This window comes from Antechinus flavipes, chromosome 2 (assembly GCF_016432865.1).
Source record: "Antechinus flavipes isolate AdamAnt ecotype Samford, QLD, Australia chromosome 2, AdamAnt_v2, whole genome shotgun sequence".
In the NCBI taxonomy this organism is placed as follows: Eukaryota; Metazoa; Chordata; class Mammalia; order Dasyuromorphia; family Dasyuridae; genus Antechinus; species Antechinus flavipes.
The window spans coordinates 92394799-92413606 of record NC_067399.1 but is presented as its reverse complement, the minus strand read 5'-3'; the positions used below and the strand labels follow the sequence as shown (position 1 = coordinate 92413606).

At 35.7% G+C, this 18808-nt stretch overlaps 1 protein-coding gene across 3 annotated transcripts in view; it reads right to left on the bottom strand.

Annotated features, from left to right (window-relative positions):
* CRIPT (CXXC repeat containing interactor of PDZ3 domain) overlaps positions 1 to 18808 on the bottom strand; it is a 72120-nt gene that overhangs the window by 42650 nt on the left and 10662 nt on the right. For 2 of the 3 annotated variants that reach the window (XM_051975212.1, XM_051975214.1), the window contains exons 3-4: positions 18566 to 18620; positions 18059 to 18162 (exon numbers count right to left, since the gene is read on the bottom strand). In XM_051975212.1, coding sequence (XP_051831172.1) covers positions 18059 to 18162; positions 18566 to 18620 — 159 coding nt within the window. Of the gene's footprint in view, positions 1 to 16465; positions 17762 to 18058; positions 18163 to 18565; positions 18621 to 18808 lie in introns of those variants that run through there. The other variant, XM_051975211.1, reaches the window with a different exon arrangement.

The window sequence follows — 18808 nt, the reverse complement described above, 5'->3', positions numbered from 1 at the left end:
CTGGATTCAAATCCTAACTCTGCTTGACGTGGTCAATCAACTGAGTATTAGTTTTCTCACTGGTAAAAATAAAGATAATAATATATATGGAGAAAGGTGTTAACCAAAGAAGTTCCTCAACAATTTGATATAAAATTTGCAAAATTTAAAGTATAAAAAAATAAGCTGAGGCCTTACCATGTCTCAGAGTTCCTGCTGAATTATCAGAAAGATTAAATTATACACCACAGTTTCTGTATATTGTCAGGATAAAGGTGACCCTGGGTTCTTAAAAGCTGTGTTAGTGGAGTGTAAATTCTGGCAGCTTATGCCATGCATCAAAGATTGAGTAAATAATTCAGTTGAAAAAAAAATTGGAAAATAAAGCAGGTCAACATGATAGATTTGGAGCACAAACTAAATAATTAACCAGTCTATCAGAAAGTATTTATTAAGCATTCACTTTGTGCAAGGCCCTATGCTAGCATTAGGGACACATAGACTAAAGTTCTTGAAACAGGTCCTATTCTAGTCTTTTGTGAAAGACAACATGCACATATATTATTAATAAAGCATCAAGGTATGCCTTTATACTGGTAAGTCTGGAGTTCCCAGAAAAGGGCCACATTCACATGAGTATGAATCAAACTCTCTCAGAATCCTAACAGTACCTCTATTATGGGAGATTTGAGGAGATATTCTCCCACTATTCACCCTTGTAGTTCCTGAGCCCCAAAAAGTTCATTTCCCAATTTTACATCATCAATCACTACCACATTTTTAGCTCTTAAAAATATAAAAAAAATTTTTTTTAATAATAGCCTTTTATTTTCAAAATACATACAAAGATAGTTTTCAATATTCATCCCTGCAAAACCCTGTGTTCCAAATCTGTCTCCTTTCCCTCCTCCCATTTTCCTTCCCCAGACAGAAAGCAATCCAATAAAGGCCAACCATGTGGAACTCTTCCAAACATATCTCCATATTCACCATGCTGTACGAGAAAAAAAACAAACCAAAAACGGGGGGAGAGAAGGGGAGAGAGAAAAGCAAGCAAAAAACAACAAAAAAGATCCACACCCAGCCCCCACAGTCCTTCCCCTGACTGCAAATGGTTCTCTCCACCACATCTTTAGTTCTTGAACATAAAATATTTACTTAATGATAAATAAAAACAAGAACAATCATAATGTCACACTTATTCAATATAAGATAAATGCAGAAATAATCAGAACATCAATCCTCTGATAAACCTGAATCACACTGTCCAAATGCCTGTAGGGTTTGAAAATCCATAGGGGAGAGTGGATATGCAATTATAGAAACCTATCAGGGAGGTATATGAATAAGGAAACCAATGGATCAAGACAATTCAATATTGTGAACTTCAGTCACTGCTGTCCTTGGCCCCTTCAGGAACAATTTACACCACATGAGGTTCTTTCCTAGCTATTTCCCTATTTCCCCTTCTGGTCCTTCAGTGTTCTCCTGCTGGGAAAATCCTCTCCCTTTTGCTCTTAAACTAGTGAAGCTGTGACAAATGGATTAACTCACAATTGACCTTAATAGAGCACTGAGTCACATTATTGTAGTGACATGTAGTTCTCTTAAGTCATAGAATTGTAAAGTGCTTCAATTTGACTCTGAGCAGCACAGACAAGCACAGTCAGCTCTTAACAGGATTATTCTGTTCAATTATTTTTCTGAAAATTTTTTTTAAGAGCAAAGCATATTTCATAGCAAAATTCCTTAAATCTGCTCCTTGGACAATATAAATTAGCAGTCAGCTCTTTCCTCAATAAGATTCTATATTGTCCAATCAGATTCAAGTTTGTTCTTACAGCAACTCAGTTGCATAACCTACCTTTTCTCTTTGTTTTCTTCTCAAATCAAAAAGGTTATAGAGAGCAACAAGGTACCTCTGAAAGGTTTCACTTCTTTCAAGCTGTTAATGATACTGGAAAATTCATTATTTCAGCAGAGTTCAGCTTTCAGTGGGCTTCCAGCTAATTAGCAAGCTGTCAGCACTACAGACTTCCAGTAAACTCACTCTTTAGATGGTTTCTTGTCTTAGTCACTTCACAGATGCATTTTCTACAATGTCCCTACAATCTCCAATCAAAGCTTCCTATTATTGACTAATTTCCCCCTTATGAGGTAAAATTCAAGAAATCCATCTTACTGCTATTTATGAAATCAATAGTCCCTATTTTAACCCTCCCATAACCTTCAAGTAACTATTAGATTTATCACTTTGTTAGTTTTAATCCCTCAAATCCTAAAACCAGTACATAATCCCATTTAGCAGTAGCTTTTCTCTCATTTATATAATATGGCTAAATAAAGGAAATCTTTAAAATTTGGTTTTGTTGATAGGAATTATACCCTTGATTTCATTAATACAGTGACGAACTCTACTAATATAGGTCAACATCTCTGTAATTTGGTTTTAAGAAGTAGCTTAGAACAATGAGAGGTTAAGTGATTTGCGCAGGATTCAAATCCAGATCTTCCCTGATTCAAGAGCAACTCTTTATTCAACTGCTTCTCACTAATGTTCTTTAAAAAAAAAAATAGCACAGTAATTTCTTTCTTCTTCCTGTTCTCCAACAGAATTAACTTCTCTCAAAGAAGCATGGTTAAGTATAACAAACCAATACGATGTCTTTTAAGTCACTACACACCCATATGCCACTATTTCTTTGCCCAAGGAGGGAGGTATGTTTTGTCATCAGCCTCTATATCCAGTATTGATCATTACATTAACTGGTGAGGATATCTTTCAGTATTGCTTTCCTGTATATTATTGTGATCATTATGTAAATTTTTTTCTCTGTTCTGCTTATTCACTCTTATTAGATTATAAATGCTCAAAATTATTTGGGAGGACAAAAAGTCAAGAATATCAAAGGAATTATTGAAGAAAATGTAAAGGAAGGAGGTCGATCAGTGCCAGATCTTAAATTATTATATGGCAGTAATTATCAAAATTATCTGGGGGGCAGCTAGGTGGTACAGTGGATAAAGCACCAGCCCTGAAGTCAGAAAGAACTGAGATCAAATCTGGTCTCAGACACAGCATTTCCTAGCTGTGTGACTCTGGGCAAGTCACTTAACCACAATTGACTTAGTAAAAAAGCAAAAACAAAAAACAAAAAACAAAAAAAACCCACCAAAAAACCCAACCAATCAACCAAACAAACAAACAAAAAATTATCTGGTATTAGCTTAGAAATAAAATAGTAATAGAATAGATATATAACACATAGTAGTAAATAATTATAATAATCTTGTGTTTGATAAATATAAACATTTAAGCTTTGGGGATGAGAATTTACTCTTTGGTTTTAAAAAAAATACTGTTGGGAAAACTGGAAAATAGTCTGATAGAAAGTAAGTATAGACTAATATTTGACAATATTCAACAAAATAATGTCATAAAGGATAAGGTCAAAACAGATATATGACAGCATAAAGGGAAATATCATAAGTAAATTAGAAGATATTCACTTACCATATTTATGGAAAGAGGAATTTATTAATAAATAAGAGAGAGCATTATGAGGCATAAATGGATAATTATAATTACGTTAAATTACAAGGTTTTTGTACAAATAAAACCACTGTAATCAAGACTAGAAAGCAGATAACGGGAGGAGGGAATTTATAGACAGTTTCTCAGATAAAGGTCTCATATCTCAAATATATGAAGAATTTTGTCAAATTCACAAAGGAATTCTTCAATTGATAAATCATCAAAGGATAGAAACAAGCAGCTTTTTGGCAATGAAATCAAAGCAATCATACGAAAAAAATCTCTAAATCATTATTGATTTGAGAAATGCAAACAACTTTGAGATACCATCTCATACCTATTAGATTGGCTAAAATGATAGAAGGGGAAATAACATGTTGGATGGAATGTGAAAAATTGAGACACTAATACAATTCGTGGAACTGTAAACTGACCCAACCATTTTGGGGAGCAATTTGGAATTATGCTCAAAGATTGTGCATATTCTTTGACCCAACAATACCATTATTAGTTTTGTTTCCCAAAATGATTTGGAGAAAAAGGAAAAGAGCCTATATGTTCTAAAATATTTATAGCTTTTAATAGAGGTAAATAACTGAAAATTGAGGGGGTGCCCATCAATTGGGGAATGGCTGAATATATTATATGATTGTGATGGAATATTACTATGACTTAGTATTCCATCACAATCATATACCATAATTTATTCAAGAAATGATGAGGTCAAAACAGATATATGACAGCATAAAGGGAAATATCATAAGTAAATTAGAAGATATTCACTTACCATATTTATGGAAAGAGGAATTTATTAATAAATAAGAGAGAGTATTATGAGGCATAAATGGATAATTATAATTACGTTAAATTACAAGGTTTTTGTACAAATAAAACTACTGAATCAAGACTAGAAAGCAGATAACGGGAGGAGGGAATTTATAGACAGTTTCTCAGATAAAGGTCTCATATCTCAAATATATGAAGAATTTTGTCAAATTCACAAAGGAATTCTTCAATTGATAAATCATCAAAGGATAGAAACAAGCAGCTTTTTGGCAATGAAATCAAAGCAATCATACGAAAAAAATCTCTAAATCATTATTGATTTGAGAAATGCAAACAACTTTGAGATACCATCTCATACCTATTAGATTGGCTAAAATGATAGAAGGGGAAATAACATGTTGGATGGAATGTGAAAAATTGAGACACTAATACAATTCGTGGAACTGTAAACTGACCCAACCATTTTGGGGAGCAATTTGGAATTATGCTCAAAGATTGTGCATATTCTTTGACCCAACAATACCATTATTAGTTTTGTTTCCCAAAATGATTTGGAGAAAAAGGAAAAGAGCCTATATGTTCTAAAATATTTATAGCTTTTAATAGAGGTAAATAACTGAAAATTGAGGGGGTGCCCATCAATTGGGGAATGGCTGAATATATTATATGATTGTGATGGAATATTACTATGACTTAGTATTCCATCACAATCATATACCATAATTTATTCAAGAAATGATGAGCAGGTTGACTTGGAAAACACAAAGACTTGCATGAAATAATAAAAAATGAAACCAAGAAAATGTTGTTCAAAGAGTAAATGGGAATAACTATGCTATTCTGAGTTAGATGAATATTCAAATCAACTACAAAGGATCTATGAAAGAGGTTATCCACTTCTAGAGAAAGAACTGATATGAAAGTACGTCTTGTATAGTTTCATACATGTTTGTATATTTTACATATGCACATACATATATATGTAATCAGTGTCCAATGTTGGCCTTCTCTAGTGCAGGGTTGGGAAAGAAGGATAGAGGGAAACAATTTGGAACTTAACGGTAACCAAGAAAATAAATGAAAAAAAAATAAATTACTCCCTAATTTCTTTGAATTCTTTATGCTGTTTTTATAACACAATAATATTCCATTTTATTCATATACCAATTTTTTTTAGCTATTCCTCAATTAATGAGCATCTATTTCTGCTCTAGTTTTTGCTATGACGAAAAGCCCTAGCATGTATTTTTATATATAGGGAACATTTTTCTTTGAACTCCTGGGATATAAACCCAGTGATGGTGGTGTGGGGACACTGGGTAGCAATTTAATGACTTTCTAGTATAGTTCCAAATTTTTGTCTCAAGCAGATGGACCAATTCACAGCTCCACCAACAGTGCATTAGTGTGCCTGTCTTCCTACAGATTCCACTATGATCTTCAAAGGCTCAGCACATGGGGTGTTTTATGTTTTGCTATCATATCAAACTCAAAATATCCAAAACCATATTTCTGTCCTATACCTCAAAGCCCCAGATCTGCACTTCTATTTAATTGCATCACTATTTCTACAGTCACCCTTGCTGGAAATCACATGGTCATCTAAGATCTGTCCCTTTCCTGAATACAGTCAGTTACTAAGTTCTATTAGTTGCACTTCTGCATTACTTTTTCTGCAATTAACCCTCTTCCATTCTGTCACCTTTCTAGTTATAGCTCTCATTATCTCATTACATTACAATTGAAATTGTTTTGATTAGCCTTTCACCTCTTCCCAACCAAATAAAATGATTATACCTTAGAAGACCTGTTTCCTCACAAAGCCTGCAAATCTGTTTGCAAAGAAAATGTTGAGGAGAAAAGTTATCATAGTGATTCACCATCATTAAGACCATTTTTAAGAATCATCTCCCCAAGTGACAAGACTATGCATTGACACCTGCAAAGCCTTCATCTTATTTCGTTTGCTGAAATTCTTACCCCAAGCAGTGTTGCCAGGATTGTCATATACTAGAGAAGCAATCAGAGTTAGCGAGCTGTCTTCCTGTTTGTTAGAACAGAAGGTGCTGACAAGGAAGGGGTGCATATGGGCCTCCTTCCAGTTTACTAATTTTGCAGCCATCCTTCAAAACTCCAGCAAATATTTTGTGATGTTGCAGAGTGTTACAAAAAGTGAAATGCAAGCTGTTATTCAGCTGGTGTGAGGACTTTGCAAACAAAGATGGAAAGGGATCTGTTTCTAGTAAACTATTAACTCTTCTGAAGCCCACAGATTGGTAGGAACAAAAGTTGTTTCCATAGAATTCTTTAATGTGTCAGGGACTTGTTTTGTGTACCTCCAACCCCAATTAACATAATTGACAAGATGCTTTATGAAATGATGCCTTTATCAAGAGATGAATTGGTTGAGTTGCAGAAACATTTAAGTGTGAACAATTCCTAGACACAACAATGAAATCAGCCAATCAATCAAAGGCAAAAATTAGTTGAGAATAATCTATTTAATCAAGTTGGGAAGAAGTGAAATGTTTCAAATCATAGGATAAAACCACAAGTTTTTAAGTTTTGTTTTCCTTTACTTTATTGGGATCATGATGTAAAGGGTTCTCCAAATTCTGATTTTACTTCGTACAAGTCTTCTCTGAATTCTTCAAATTTGTATTTCCATTACTTTTGAATGCCAAAGTTTGTTCAGTCATTCCCCTAGTGGTCACTCTGTTTCTAGTTTTTTGCTTTAAAAAAATGCTGCTTTAAATATTGTTGCATATATGAGACTGTTCTGTCTTTGACTTCCTTGGGGCATACACTTAGGAGTGGTGTCATTCTTTAAAAGATAAGTATAGTTTAATCACATTTTTTTGTTTTCCAGAATGGTTGGATCAATTCATAGGTCATAGGACCATCAATATATTAGTATGCCTTCTAGCACTCACCATTTTCTACTTTTGTTTTCTTTGCCGATTTGATGGTTATGAAGGGAAATTGAAACATTGAATTAATTTGTATTCTATTATTATTGATGATTTGGAGTATTTCATTTGACTCTTGATAATTTAAATTTCTTCTGAAATGTGCCTTTTCTTAACCTTGGGGAAAAAAATTAACTATGTGGATGTTACACCACCATCAAAGATATTCACTACAAAGAGTTTTTTCTAAATTAACTTTTTAAAAAAAATTCTAGTTACACTGCATTTTAAAATGGAGTGGTAGAAGGAATTTGATATACTTCTTGACCTAAATATATCAGAGGAGATTCCTGCAGGAACATTCGTACTATTTTCAGAGTTAAGTTTTAAATATGTTTTGAGGAGTCAGAACCTTCTACTTGTATCTAAGGGCAAGGGTGAGGGAAGGAAACCTAACATTCCTTCAACCCCTCAACCTCTCCCTTGGGGAGAGCAGACCTCTAACAAATGATATATTCAGAAAGGGATCTCGGAGAAGACAAATTAGATACACTGAAGAAAGTTAGCTTCAAGTAACACAGCCTCTTTGGATCAGAGAGAAGTGCTGATGCAGGAGTATAGAGAGCCCCAATCCTCAGGGCAAAGCAGAGAATTACACACATATTAGGGGAACATCAAGATTACACAAAGGAAAAAAAAAAAAAACTTCCATTCAGCCAGGAGCTGACTTACTACTTTGCCACATAATCTAAGTTTGTGCCCACCTTTGTCTTGAACCGTAAATATTAGTGAATTCAAATCTCACTTCAGATACAGATCCTGTGTGTATGTGTGTATTGAGGTGGGCTGTGAACCAAGTATTCTTATTAGAGACTACATTACTACATTAGTAAATAATCAAAAAATTCATTAACTAACAGTCCCTTAAGTCTGTATGGCTGGTATGCATTGCAACATTCATGGCATGAGGTCTTCAGTCACAGTCCTAGAGACCTTTTCACGGTAACCCCCTAAACCACGAGAGAAGTAGTTAACCATTCTTTGTTGACCCAGACCGAATAAGCAACTGAGAGTTAGAAAGTACAGCTGAAGAGTGCTACCTTAGAAAACTCATCTGTTAGTTTTTTATTCTTTTCATGGTGCCAAACCTTGGTAACAATCCTGCCATTTTATGGTAAGACACTCATAACAAGACAGAAACTTAGGGCACTCTTTTACATCTGTCCTTTAAGATAAACCAATTATGAGCTACATTGGATCTCAAGATACAGAAGAAACCAGGCAATCAGTCTTTTAAAATAATGGAAGTGTCTCTTCTGGTATTAGCCTTCTAGAGGGCCCTAAATTAAACAGTTCCACAAGCACTTATTAAGTGGCTACTCTGCACAAAACACTCTGCTAAGTGTCAGAGACTCTTTTAATCTGGACCTGTGATTCCACTGGTGTGAAAAATCTCATGGGCGGAGACTTTCCTCTTGTACACATCTGTAAGTTGGGGTCTTAAAGAGTTACCTGAGGCACTAAAATTCTTCCCATTTGTGGGGAATGTGGAGGAAAGGGGAGGGGGTGCCATGCAGATATGGAAATTGAGGAAAGAATCTATAAATCACCTGTAGGATCAAATACAAACTCTTATTTGTTGGCATTTAAAGTCTTTTACATCCTGGTTCCAATCTACCTTTCCAGCTTTTTTTATTCATTATTTCCCTTCATTCTCCCTCATGTCTAGTCAAACTGGAGGCTGAAAGGATAAGGGAAAGGAAGAGAAATGGGAATAAGCATTTACATAGTGCCTACTATATGCCAGGCACTTTGCTAAGAATTTTACAAAATATCTCATTTAATCCTCAAAACTATACCCATTTTATTTCAGGCAAACAGGTTAAATGACTTGCTCAAGGTGACACAGCTAGCAAGTGTCTAGAGTTTAATTTTAACTCAGGTTTTCTCAACCCCAGGCCCAGTGTCCTAACCACTGCTCCCAAACACTGTCTCCTGTGTCTGAAAAATTCTTTCTGCTCTTCTATTCCTAGAATCCTTCAAGGCTCAGTCCAAAGTTAGCTCCAATACACCTTTCCTGATCCCTTACATACTACTACATATTGTTTCCTCCCACTAGAGTATAAACTCCATGAGGGAAGAAGATTTTTTTCTCTGTAGCCCTAAGGCCTAGGCATGGCACCTGGCATAAATCCTGCTTATAAATACTTGCTGATAAGGAAATACAAGATAATTTGAGAAGGGCATTAATAACAGAGATCAAGAAAAGCCCTTAATACAAAATTAGCTTTGCTACAACCCTGTGAGGAAGTGGATTTTAAAGTTCAGAGAGATTAATATGCCTGTGGTCATAAAATAATAATAAGCCTTGGGGGAAAGATTTGAACACCCAGTTCTCTTGACTCCAAGTCTAGAATTAATTCCCTCAAGTCAAGCTGCCTGAGCAGTCTAATGATGAATTCTGAGAAATGTGGATCAGCCTGAGGGTCGGAGCCAACTACTGAGCTACTGATGGGTTTTTAGATGCCAGATGAAACAAACTGAATGGTGAAAACTGAAAGCTCTGACAGTGGCATCCTGCAGTTTTTAGGCAGATGGCCCAGGGTGTCAACACTGGAGAAGGTAGGAAGTGAACTGATAAGGCAAGTGCCTCACCCGCATCTCCGACTGGGCTGACAGCTGCTGTGATCTCCCAGCCCGAACCCCACTCTTCTTAGGATCCCGCACCTGCAACCTTCCTTTGGAGCAAGATTTCTTCAGTTCTTAGGCTGTCTGGTGAAGGCAATATTCTTCTCAGGATATTGTTTGTAAATGCATAAAATAAAAATATGTGGAATTTTTAAAACCCAATTATATTGAAATGCAATTATCAAATTATTTTAAAAAGTCACTGGACCCTAGAAAAGAGGAAAAAAGATCTCCTGCAACCAAGCTGGATGTGCTATGGTAGCCTGTTTCCTCTTCACTACTCTGAAACCTCTTGGGATGAGAGAATTCTGGGAGAGGCCAGTTGGAAAGAGCTCGGGTGGTAAACCTGGAGTATCAACCAGTGCCGAGAAAAAATAAAACAAAAAATGAAGCCCCTCAGGATGAGAAAAATAATGGAGTGGTGGGAGGACAACTGGGCTGTGGCTTTAGAAGGTGGTCCTTGGGCTGAGCCTCAGTCTGGAATTTATAGAAGCTAGTAACAGCTGTGAATTTTGAGGGCTGATTTATTAACTTAGATCATTTATCATTAAATGCCTCCATGACTAACCAGGAAGGTTCCCTTTGATTGTTTCTCTTTGTATTCCTGTCCATTTTAACCAGGAGCATATTAAAGGAAACCCTAACAACGCAAGCAAAACACCCTCACATATCCTGGCTATAAAGGTAACATCTGGGATTTGCAAAGGGCAATGGCATTTTAGCAGACCACCCTCGAACACTGCTAGAATATAAAGTGAGGGAGGAGGGGAATCACCACTAACTGTACAAAACACTTTAAATTTTACAAATATTAGTTGATCCTCAAAAGCAATAATGGAAGGTTCGTTCTATTACCATAATGTCCATATTCCAGAGGGACAAAGTGACAGGAAAGTTCCGAGATAGGATTTGAACTCAGAGTGCTATGCTTTAAGAAACAGGAAGATCTATCATGCCAACCAGTTGCTTCAAAAAGTAGAGCTTTTATAAATAACCTACCTTATCACTATACAATACTTCTTGAGATAAAAAGGAAGAAGCTTTTAGATGGGAGAATTGAGCACAAATGAAACTACTGATTGCAGACTACCCTTACTGAGTGAATAGTCAGCCTTAGTTAACAAAATGAGCAAAAAAGGGGAAATGATTTGAAAAGTGGCCATTAATGGTATACACTAGAGCAGGGGTTACTCATCTTTCTGCATATATAATGGAAACCTCTGGAGTTCTGGTGAAGTTTAGGGGCCTCATTTATGTTTAAATGCACAAAATAAAATACATAGGATTACAAAGGAAACCAATTATATTGAAATAAAGTGATCAAAATATTAAAAAAGAACAAGTTTACCAGTAGACTCCAGGTTGAGATCTTTTATTCTAGGCCATGCTTAAAGAATTATAATTGTGTTAGTTTCTGGCAGCAAGATCATCTCTTTTGATCTCTGAATTACTCCTGAGTCCTTTATTTCATCTATCCAGTGATAAGAGAATTTAGTTATAATGAAAATAGCAATCTGGGTTGCACATTAATAGGTATTGTGCAGCTATTAACAGACTCAGAATGTTCAGAGCGCTCTGGAGGGACTGTATTAAATACAAGGAGGAAGAGCACATTATTACTCCTTCCTGGTTCATCATCTTTCCCGTTTCCATTTTCACCATAACATGAAATTCAAGAAAGATCCAATAGCTTCCTTGGACACTCTACAAAGCCAGCTTTTCAGCATTACCATTTCCATGAGGATTTGTAATAGTTAATGAGGAGTTGATAACCCTTTGCCCAACTTACTGTGACCCACTTTTATAAACATAAAACCATCTTGCATGCATATCCAAGTGCTCTGAAACCACAGTCGCAGACCAACCAACTTGGCAGATGCAATAACCAGAAATAGCTTTCTATTTAACTGAAGGGTATGAGGATAATGGTTATCCTGAAGCAGAAATGCCAACAGAAATGGCTAGGTGGGATCAGATCCACAGTTTATCCCAGGGGTCTCAAAAGTGGGGTCACTGTCTTTACACCAAAAGGCATGTGATTAACTACTGGGTGGGACATTCCATCTTTCCATTAATACCCAAAGGAGGGGGTTATTTATATCCAGCCACATTTTCCTTATCCTCCAACAGTTTCCCACTCAACCCTTTCCTTCTACCTTTCTGAGGGAGGAATCAGTTCCTTCAGTGCAATTATAACCCATTACCTAGGGATCCTTAATTGAAATATATGTACTATTTGGAAAATACACCTTTCTCCCAGCATGCCGTTTCTATTATCTCGAGATCACAAGGTGACAGAGACAGGTGCCCCCAATAGGCAGGCTCTGTGCTCAGGAGCAAAAGACCAATGAGAAATATCTCTGGAGACTATTATTTGTTTTCTCCTAAACGTACCATTTTTCCAGACTTCCCTATTAATGTTAAGGCACCACAATCCCACCAATTAGCCAGGATCCCCTTTATTTTCTCCTAGCCTACATATTCAACCCATTGCCAAATCTTGCCATTTCTATCCCTCCAACCTCTCTTATAACTTTTGCCTTCTCTTAGCTCATAGCAACCACCTTAATTCAGGATAATTCTCTTGCCTGGACTATTGTAAGAGATGGTTTCTCTGTTATCTCTCTCCCTTTTCCATTTAATTTCCCACACATCACTTACCAAGGATTTTCCTAAAGCATTAGGCTGTCCACGTAACTCCTTTACTCAGCAAACTCCAGTGGCTCCTTGACTCTAGAATCATTATTATTTTATCTTGATTTCATCCCTTTTCTATTTTTTGTGCAAATTTCATAATGTACATGATTATAAGTATAGGACCACTACATATAATTTGCAAATAAGTAATGATATATATATTGGAGGGGTCTGTGCTAAAACAACTTTTTTTTTTTACTGATAGGGGATTAATCAAAAAACTTTGGAGAGTATTTATTTATCCACTTTCTCTAATAAAGATACCAACAATGGTTTATGGAACTTCATTGTTATTTCTCTGATGTTAACCTCAAAAGGTTAGGATTGTGCCACAAACATCCTTTCATAATGCATCATGCATTTACTATTCATGACTTTGTTTTTGAAGCTATGTATACTTTTAGCTTATCCAATTCCTTGGGGATAATACATCCCAGGCCCTTTTCTTTTGCAATAGTCTTTGTCATTGAGCCTTCTTTTCCATTTTCTTCCTTCATGCTAGGCCAAACCATTATCCTCTCATAAATCATCCCTTAAGACATTTCTATCTTGCCCCTCCATCCACTCAATCCATTCTATATATTGCTGCCAGTTTAATTTTTTTCTAAAACATATTCATTCTTCAACTAGCACAAAGAAAGAAAAGCTATTGTAGTTCTTCCTTGCCTGACTGAAGTTTAAACTTCTAATCTGACACTGAAGGTCTTCCATATTTAATCCAGCAGGTCTGCCCACACTGGGTTAGTAGCTCAGGTTGGAGACTAGAATGCAATGAGACAATAACAAAACTGATGATCAACAAAAGGAGATTTGGCCACAATAAGAGAAAGGTTCTTCACCTAGTATATGGTCTTGATTCCTTGCCTGTGTGTTATGCCTAATATGCTTTGGCCAAGCATGATAGAAGAGCTAGAGCTCCTCATGATCTTTTTCTTTCTTTCTTTTTTTTTTTTTTATTCAGGTTATCAATAATCAAATTGTCAACTGCCAGAATTTTTAAATGTTCGAACCAATTATGTTTCAAGGATGATTTCAATACCATTAAAGCAAAAGAATTAATCTAGCATCCATGTCTGAGGGATCCTAGTAGATACTTCAACCACACATAACCTGACTGTCTCCTATTTCTCCCCAACTTGACATCTGATTCCACACAGTCTCTGTCCATCTTGTCTCACTAACCTCCTTGTCTTTCCCAATATGGACTCAAAATCCTTTTCCATCCTGGTTGTTTTCCTGTGGACCCTCCACTTTATTAATGTCCTGAAACTGTGGTGTTCCCAAAATGAGCACAATATTGTGGATGTGATCTGATCCACATGACAAAGGCGCTGTGGCCTCTTTATTCCTGGAAGCTATGCTAGTTTTAATGTAGCCTAAAACCACTTTTAAAGATTTTTTTTTTTTTTTGGCTAGGAACTCACTGAGCTGAAAATTATGATTATGCCTCTTCTAGATCCTATACTTGTGAAGCTGGTATTCTTTCTTTCTTATTGTTTTTTGGCTGAGGCAATTGGGGTTAAGTGACTTGCCCAGGGACACTGATACATTGTTGGTGGAATTGTGAATACATCCAGCCATTCCAGAAAGCGATTTGGAACTATGCTCAAAAAGTTATCAAACTGTGCATACTCTTTGATCCAGCAATGCTACTATTGGGCTTATACCCCAAAGAGATCTTAAAAAAGGGAAAGAGACTTGTATGTGCAAGAATGTTTGTGGAAGCCCTCTTTGCAGTGGCCAGAAACTGGAAACTGAGTGGATGCCCATCAATTGGAGAATGGCTGGGTAAACTGTAGCATATGAATGTTATGGAATGGTATTGCTCTATAAGAAATGACCAACAGGACAATTTCAGAAAGGCCTGCAGAGACTTACATGAACTGCTGCTGAGTGAAATGAGCAGGACCATGAGATCATTATATGCTTCAATAACAATACTACACGATGATCAATTGTGATGGACGATGCCATCTCCAGCAATGAGATGAACCAAAGCAGTTCCAATAGAGCGGTAATGAACTGAACTATCTACACCCAGTGAAAGAATTCAGGGAAATGAGTGTGAACCACTACATAGAATTCCCAATTCCTCTATTTTTGTCTGCCTGCATTTTTGATTTCCTTCACAGGCTAATTATACATTATTTCAAAGTCCAATTCTTTTTGTAAAGCAAAATAACTGTATGGACATGTATACATATATTGCATTTAAAATATACTTTAACATATTTAACATGTATTCATCTATCTGCAATCTAGGGGAGGGGGTGGGAAAAAGGGGGAGAAAATTGGAACAAAAGGTTTTGTAATTGTCAATGCTGAAAAATTACCCATGCATATAACTTGTAAATAAAAAGCTATAATAAAAAAAATATATATATATTCCAAAAAAAAGTGACTTGCTCAGGGTCACACAGTTATAGAGTGTTAAGTGTCTGAGGTCAGATTTGAACTAGGGGCCGCCTGACTTCAGAGCTGGTGCTCTATCCACTGTACCACCTAGCTGCCCGACACTGGTATTATTAAAATCAAGTGAAAGACTTTACATTCATCCCTAATGAACTTCATCTCCACTAGTCTGTCAAGATCTTTCTGGTAAATGGGAGTGTTACACTGAGGGAAAGGATGCCTCAATCAACCAGACACTTATTAAGCATCTACTCTGTGTAAGGCACTGTATCTTCACTGAATGGGGCTCTGATCTCCCTACCAGCATGCACAGGTCTCCAGGGGCAGAGAAAAGGAGAACATATGCCTTGTGGTAGGAAGAACACTGGATGAGGAGGCAGCAGACTTGGCTTTGAGTCTTAGCCTCTGCTGGTTGGAGACTATGTGGCAGTGAATAAAACACTTTGCCTTCTGAGGTCCCTTCCAGTCCTAGCTCTATGATCCAAACCTAATAAGAAGTAATAGTGTCCTTGATTTCCCAGTCCTCCACACACCAGTCCCTTCACATACTCTACATTCCAGTCAAACTGATCTCCCTGCCCCTGTGCAAACTTGGCTATCTATTCTATCAGCCCCTTGCCTCTGGGTAGACCGGCCTCATGCCTGGGGTGTTATTCCTCCATACCTCATTTTTTAGATTCCCTTGTTGTCACCTCCTCCTGGAAGCCTTTCTTGAGCCTCTTATTTGTTGGGATTCTGTCTTTCTTCAAATTATTATTATTATTTTTTTAACAAGCAAGTAAGTGGTACAGAAGATAAAGCATGGGACTTGTATTTAGGAAGATCTGAGTTCAAATGCTGCGTTGGAAATTTCCCTGGCTGTATGAATCTGGCTAAGTCATTTCAACCGTAAAATGGGAATAATAATAATAATACTTAAATTACAGTATAAACTCTATAAATTACAAAGATCAAATAAAGTAACACAACGCATTTTACAAATCTTAAAATGCCATACAAATACTACCTAGAATTACTTTTAATTTATTTACTTATATAAATAGTGATATCATCCCAGAAGAATATAAGCTTCTTTAGGCAAGTCTGTTTTTAATTTTGTCTTTGTATCTCAAGCACCTATCATGGCACCTTCACACAGAAGGCACAATTTTTAAAAAATGCTTGTTGAATTAAATAAGTGATATAAATGTAATACTAAGTATAACAATAATAGCAATAATAGCACTTTAAAGTTTGCATAATATGTCCAAAAAAAGCATTCTGATTTTTCTTCCTTTCCTTGGAAATAATCTATGTCATCATTTGTTGTAATCCTGACTTTCAAATTGTTTTCCATTATCTGAAAAAGATGATTTGGGGAAAATGTTTCCAACTTGCCTATTACACAACAAAGTCATAGCTGAGAAATATTATAAATATAAATCCTGAAAAAAAAGTTACATAAAAGAAACTGAACAAATGAAAGACAAATACAACTTTAATTACTTTTCATAATCATTTCAAAATTTAAATTAAAATGCACTTATACCCCACATTCTGCCACTTGAAAGGACTCATCAGTTTCACATATTTTTCATACATCCCAACTTTTAAAAGGAAAAGAAGATTTCTATCTTGCTGTACAATTATCTCCCAACAAGCAGCTGCTTTCAACAGCAGAGATCCCAAACCTATGAAGGTACAGCAGAAACATTCTTCCTTGACATCCAATCAGACTTACGGGACTATAATGTACAAAATTATGGCAATTTTTATCCTTTCATATCATTTATGGGATTCATGTTATTGCTGTTTTGAGGGGAAGAGAGAGGAAGATTTGATCTCTGCTTCTGGGGTTTTCACAAACAACAGTGATGGCTCTCCATACTAGTCAACATGGACAGGCATGAGTCTCTTGACTTTCCTAACACTGGTTGAATTCAGAGAAACACTAACTACTTCTGAGCTATACCTGGAGTATATCTCCTGGGATATGGGAGAAACTCAGGCAGAGGGTTAAAGTATTAATTCTAATTTTGCTACTCCATAGAAGGACTCCTTCCTCTTTATGTAGGAATTAGAATCTTAAAACGAAAACTTTCAAACCCTCTCCAATATGGCCCAATTCGTAGGTGGGTAAATAGAATAGCCACCTTAGCTACCATGGTCTCTGGTAAAAGTCCTTTTAAATTTCAAGGGTTATCTGCTCATTTAATTTCTTACTACCTAAAGGATGCTGTGTTAAGAGCTATGCATCCCGTCATGGGAGATAAATGATGAACTTGGCTGCCAACAGTTGCCAATGGGATCTGACAACAGATTCACTGTTGTCAAGGCAATATTAGCAAACTTCTAACATTCCCATCCCTTTAGTAAAAATATCTACAAGAAAAAAGGAGGGAAATGATTTAACTAAATATGCTAAGTACAAAGTGCATAAAGAATTGGAAAAAAGTTTTCATTAAATCTTCCCTATTAAGCCTAGTAAAGATGTTATCAATTATAGATAGTAATTATATTTTACTTTACATTATGCAGAGTTTCTTGAAAGAGGAAAACTCTGAACATTCATCTAATGTTAATTATTTGCCTTGAAATACTGTTTTAAAACTAGTATGTACAAGTTGTGTAGCTTGGAAAACATATGGCAGAAAATTAAAGTCATATAGAAATATAAAAGTGGAAACCAGAAAGTCAATCAATCAGTGTAACTAAACAGATGTTTGCTTGTAGTTCTTGGTATCCAAAACCTTTTTCCCACACATTGAGCAGATGCCTGAAATAAAAGAAAATAAGGCATGCATCATGTCATCAGTCTCTGTCATAACAGCAGCTGTTTGGTTTCTTTTGGGAAATTCTGAAGATTATGAAGCTTTATTTATCAGAATGAAAATAAGAAAACATAGAATTGTAGCTATGTCCAAATTCTAAATTAGATTTTATTGATTTTTGAAAAAAAAATGAGGTATCAATGTGTATTAATGGATATGTTCCTTTATATAATCATCCAATCACTCCTGATTGTAGACATAAAGTTTCCTACAAACATAAGACAAGAATAAAACAAACATACCCTTTTTGTAAGCACAGCCTTGACAGTAATGAGAACCTGGCTGATGTACGGAACTTTTACAAATTCTGCAAGTGGAGAACTTATTCTTTCCATATGGGTCAAATCTAGATGGGGGAAAAACAGAGCAAAATAAGATACATGTTTGCTGATACTGATATGCAGAAGAACCTCATACTAAGCTTCCTGTATAATGTTTCCTGAACAGGAATATAACATATAAATAGGGAGATAACACATAAATAGGATATAACATATAAATAACATATATATGTATATATAAATATATATAACATATAAATAATATGTAAGTGATGATAGGTCCCTGCAGTTGGCACCAGCAAGTATACCAACAAACAAGTGGCATTAAGTAGGATTTTTCTATTCCCAAATGGACTTACATGCTAGAAATACCTTTGTCATAAATGTTCATCAACTTTGCACTCAATAGCTTAATATTAGGAGTAATGAAAATTTCCTTTGTAATTCTTATAAGACTCTCTCGCTTACCTTGCTTTCTTTGAAGTCAAAGCCTTGTTCTCATTTAATTTTCTTCCACCACTTTCTATGCATGAACAAAATAGAAACATAATATCAACACAATCAATTAAAAAGTTTATTTTTTGAAATATGCCATATGTCAATTAACCTTCATGGAAAAATACCCCAAAATCTGATTTAAAAGTCAAATTTTAAGAGACTTCTCGAATGATTTTATTTATGAAGTTAAAAAATTTGTGGAAAAATGCCTTT